This window comes from Colossoma macropomum, unplaced genomic scaffold (assembly GCF_904425465.1).
Source record: "Colossoma macropomum unplaced genomic scaffold, Colossoma_macropomum, whole genome shotgun sequence".
Classification (NCBI taxonomy): Eukaryota; Metazoa; Chordata; class Actinopteri; order Characiformes; family Serrasalmidae; genus Colossoma; species Colossoma macropomum.
Genome location: NW_023494791.1, coordinates 26182665 through 26187948, shown reverse-complemented (window position 1 = coordinate 26187948; position 5284 = coordinate 26182665). Strand labels below are relative to the sequence as shown.

At 36.4% G+C, this 5284-nt stretch overlaps 1 protein-coding gene across 1 annotated transcript; it reads right to left on the bottom strand.

The window, feature by feature from the left end:
- Positions 1 to 1262: 1262 nt before the first annotated feature.
- LOC118810673 (ladderlectin-like) lies at positions 1263 to 4309 on the bottom strand. Its single transcript, XM_036574628.1, has 8 exons — positions 4199 to 4309; positions 3725 to 3822; positions 3431 to 3478; positions 2589 to 2618; positions 2401 to 2492; positions 2105 to 2230; positions 1924 to 2023; positions 1263 to 1517 (listed from the first exon to the last, which is right to left on the bottom strand). The coding sequence occupies exons 2-8, from the start codon at positions 3783 to 3785 to the stop codon at positions 1450 to 1452; spliced, it is 525 nt and encodes a 174-aa protein (XP_036430521.1). The 5' UTR covers positions 3786 to 3822; positions 4199 to 4309; the 3' UTR covers positions 1263 to 1449.
- Between the last annotated feature and the right edge of the window lie 975 nt (positions 4310 to 5284).

Sequence of the window (5284 nt, the reverse complement as noted above, 5' to 3'; positions counted from 1 at the left end):
AAAGATTTTGAATTTTGTGATGTGTTAGAACTGAGAACTGTAATCCTGAGTTCTGTATAAGTATACAGAGCTGGCTAGGAGTGTTGGACAGAGAGCTGTCAATCAAGCTGCTGATTATCCATGCCCACATAGTCCAGCCTTTTTAAGTGTTGTATCATATTTTATTTTATATATCATGTTATACTTTTCATTCAAGCTTTGCTGGATATTTCACATAACACTCAAAATTAATACTAACTAATATTGCCTTTCATGTCTCTATAACCTATTTATAAATGGTTTCAGTGTTTGTATTTCTTTGTGTTCAGCCTCAGATAGCAAACATTGCGAGCTAACATCTCTGAAAAACATCAGGCTGTTTTCATACCCAGTTCATTTTCTAAAGTCCCACAGTTTGGGTTTTTTGTGATATAGTGTTCAGTTTTTCACCCTGCAAAGGCTAAAGTGTACCATGTGGGTGTTCGGTTATTGGTCAGAAATGGTGCAGGCATGTAAACGTTCTGTTACTCTTACATTTGCCAAAATCAAAATAGAAATTAGAAGCACTTTATGTTTCACAAACAAAGCAAAAATAATAACTCTACTTGACATCTGCTTCTTTATGATTGGTTTATCAATTACAATATAACCAATCTTGTAACTGATACTTACTGATGATCTCTTTGCTATTATTTTATGGCTAGATGTAATTATTCACAGCAGCTCATGCTGCAGGAATGATATGAGTGTTTGTAAAAAGTAAAACATTAAAACAGGCAGATTATACCCGGATCATTTTCATGGGATAATTATCTCAGGATAATTGTCTCGAGATATATAGAGAAAAATTGCCCACTATAGCACTTTATGCTCACCAACAGATATGATTACATTATATCACAGCACCATTAGACATGAATCTGACATAGACTTTTTCTTGGGACCTTTCTCAAGAACAAATTAAAGAAAAGACATTGGTTAATGAGGCCTATTATCTATACATAAATATCTCAAAACTTTTGTCTTCAGATAATTATACCAAGAAAACATATCAAGATAATTATCTCAATATAATCTCAGGTCATCTCTAAGATTTCTCCTATTTTTTGCCCATTACGGACAACCCATATCCTTTTTTTGTGTTGTCTCTATAAGTCAGCTCCCTGTGCAGTTTAGGGAGAGCAGAGATTTTCCTTTTGATGCAAGTGTCCTGAACTTAGGAAAAAGTGGCATGGCATCACCCCAGTACTTTAAAAAGCAAAACACATGAATGCTTTTAGTGGTCCAGTGTATATTAAAGACATTTATTAAAAACAAAATACTATCAAAGTACAAAGTATTAAAATATTGACATTAATACAAACATAGCTGTAATTATTAATGCAGTCTTGAATTGCATAACATTATTCTGTGTTATTTGAGAAAATACATCAGTTGTTGTTGTAGAGTTTCATTATTAATGTCAGTTGTTTAGCACTGTGGGATCCTGACACAGAAAAATGCCAGAGTGGTTGCACAGTTCGTGTTTGCCCAACCAGCTGTAAAAAGAGAAAAAAAGATTTGCATTAAAAGTCTGATCACTGTTTCATACTTTACTGTAACAGTTTTTGACCAACTGTACTAAAATGCAGAAAAATGACAATAAAATTGCTATTTTTTATTGCAGCAAAAATATCACTTAATATAAAAAATTCCAAATGATATTGTTTATATTTGTAACTGTTTTCACCTCATATAAAGGCAATAGTATCATGATCATTACTGATACATAATAAAGAAATAAACAGTTAGAACTTTATTGTGAAATCATTTATTCATCATTATTCATCAAAATCATCAGTTATTTTGAGTTTTTTATTACCAGACCTCACATGTTTCAATAATGCATCTGAAGCAGGTAAAGCAAAGTGCTGCTTTTACAGCTGATGTGGTGAAGGTTCTTACCGCGTGCCTGCAGGTAAGCGCAGGGGTTGCTGGACACGCTGCTCAGTGACTGCCAGTTACTGTAGTAGAATCCTGCCCTGTCAATCCACATCCATGTGTTCTGGAGAGAAAAGACTGTGTTACACTAAAGCCAGTATTATAGCTGCATGTGCAGTTTAACACTAACTTCATAAATCATCACCTGGAAGTTGAAGGCACCAATCCATGCAGATGTCTGGCCTCCGAGGTCAGCCAGATTCTGCAGGAACTGATACTCAGCTGGACTCTGGACAGACGCTAGACCACCCTGCTGACTGACACAGTGGTTCTGGAGAGAGAGAGAGAGAGAGAGAGAGCACTCAGCTAATCAGGATCTCTCATTGAATGATATTTAGACTTTTACTTTTCCCTCCAGTCAACTCTGTGGTGAAACTGGCCCAGATGCAGATCTATCACTGCACTCATGGAGGCTGGAACTGAGACTACAACACACTTTACCTCTGCGTTGAGCCAGGACATCCGAGACTTGACCAGCAGAAAACAGCGGGAGCCGTGCCTGAACCAACCAGCAGGACACTGGACAAAAGTAGCTGTGAAAGACAGTATAATCACTGTTAAGCATTACCCATTGTTAGGAAACCACAGGTTATCAGAGAACTTTGAAGGACAGAGTCATTTTCCATTACCTATATCTGCAACTTCAGCTGGGTCCTCAACTACATGTTCAAATTCAGGAGAAAAGTACAACTGTAAGCATGTGTGAAAGCATGTTCACTTAAAGTAATGTTAACAGCTTGGAGTTGAAAATATTTCAGTAATAATTATTAATTCTGATTTTATTTATCTATTTATTCTACCTATCATACTTATAGCACACACAATACATAGATCTACTTTGTGTTTGTGCACATATACAGATATCATTCCTTAATCAAATAAAAATACTTGATAATGCACAATAAAGCCATTTAAAAAATGCTAAAGGGGCATCATCTTCTAAAGTAATGCAGTGTTTTAAGCTTTACATTCAAAAATAGAATTGAACACAATATCAAAATCTCATATATATATATATATATATATATATGAGATTTTGCTGTCGCCTCACAGCAAGAAGGGCCTGGGTTCGATTCCCGGCCGGGCGACCAGGGTCATTTCTGTGTGGAGTTTGCATGTTCTCCCCGTGTCTGCGTGGGTTTCCTCCGGGTACTCCGGTTTCCTCCCACAGTCCAAAAACATACAGTCAGGCCAATTGGACATGCTAAATTGCCCCTAGGTGTGAGTGTGTGTGACTGTGTATGTCTGTCTGTCTGTCTGCCCTGCGATGGACTGGCGACCTGTCCAGGGTGTATCCTGCCTTCTGCCCAATGACAGCTGGGATAGGCTCCAGCACCCCACCGCGACCCAGAAGGATAAGCGGTTTAGATGATGTATGTATGTATGTATGTATATATATAAACAACGATAGGATGGACTGCTTGTATCACTATTGCTTGAAACATCAACATAATGAAGTTCAGAAACAAACCTGGAACAGCGTTTGGTTGCTGGTCATTAATGGACTCAACAGCTTCATCTACATCGAGAGAGAATAAATCAGTGCGTAAGAAGAGTTTCTTCACTTATAGCACTCATCCTTAATTACAGACAACTGGAGCCACAACACTATGTATGAGACCACAACATTAATATTTATGATTTTCTTGCTGCTGATCACTAAGCAGTGCTTTGAATCAGGTCTTTTGGATAAGAGAAGATGCTGAACATGATATAATTTAAAAACATCTTAAAAAAGTTGGTATAAATGTGACGTGCTACTCACCAGCCGGAGCTCCGTGACTAAAGCTGACACAAAAAAGAAACAGCAGAACCAAAGTGTTCATGGTGATGGTGATGATGATGAAGGCTGTCTTGTCTTGTCTGACAGAGAAAAGAAAAAGGTAAATTGAGGTTATTGCACAGATAATTAGCTCAGTCATACATAATTTACAACATAACAAACAGAGCAACAGTGACTGAAACCTTTCCTAAATCTGCTGCAGAGGCTTCAGACTCTTTTTATTTGCACTTAATTAGTAAGTGAATGTGATGTCAAACAGGTTATATTGCATAACACTCTGCAACTAAGTAACAGAAAGAGAACTGAAAAAAGAGTTTGAGTTAATCAGGTTAAAGACTTTAAATACACAAAACTGTCAGTGAAAAGATGAAAGATAATATCACATACATAGTTAGAGAAACTATAAACAGATACTAACACCTAAACCTGAAGAGGACAGAAATAATGAACACTGACATGTGAATCAACCTGTGAGTCTTGCAGATCTGTGCTGACAGTTTGAGATGTGCAGAGTTTTATACTCTCTAAACCCCCATAATATCCAGGAAACACTTTCACTTTTATTTTCTGGGTCATTGATCAGGTAAATCTGCTGACTAAGAGACATAGTTTATCATGCAATGCCCCACAGTATTATCACTGACTTCATTCACCCAACCTGCTAGATTGTGACCATCATAAAAAAGTCTTCTTTAGACTTAAATTGGCACGTGTTCACAGTTTACTGAAAATGTGATGCTGTTGTTGATGAGAAGTAATAAAGATGTTCACCTGTGAAACTGATGTTGTGAAAGACTTCATCTATTTTCTTATTACTACAATGAACTACAGAGGCAAAAATCATAAGTAGAACACAATAGCAGAGTGACTGGAGTTAACACTGTATTTACAAACCATGTGTTAAAATGAGTTGTTAAATAAGTGTTAAAATTATCTGTTACTATCTATTATCAATTTCTTCTGGATCAGTTGGTGTCTTTAGTGCCCAAACGATTATTAATTGTTGTTAAAAGGAAAGGTGATGCAACACAGCGGTAAACATGCTCCTGTCCCAACTGTTTTGGAACATGTTGCTTGCATCATATTGGATTTAGTATATATGTACAGCCCTGTGATGGCAGTGACCCAGGAGGATAAGCGACTTAGATAGTGTGTGTGTGTGTGTGTGTGTGTGTGTGTGTGTGTGTGTGTGTGTGTGTGTGTGTGTGCGTGTGTGTATTTCATCAAGAAAACATTAAGTATTGTGTTTTTGTATCATTTTAATTTAATACAGCTCAAAAAGAGTTTACTAGCACTGCTTTCTGTTTTTAATAGACATTTCACATATTCTCCCAACTTCTTTGGAACTGGGTTTGTTATACAGTGCACATGGATTTAGATAGTAAGTAAATTCATCATATGTCTCCACATGTTAAGACTTTAAATGTTATAAAACCTTATGTAAAAATCATTGATATCTTAGAATGAATGTGTACATTAACTACTGAAGAATCTTTTTAATGATAATCTAACTGTTTAAATGCAGTAAAAAGATTATCACCA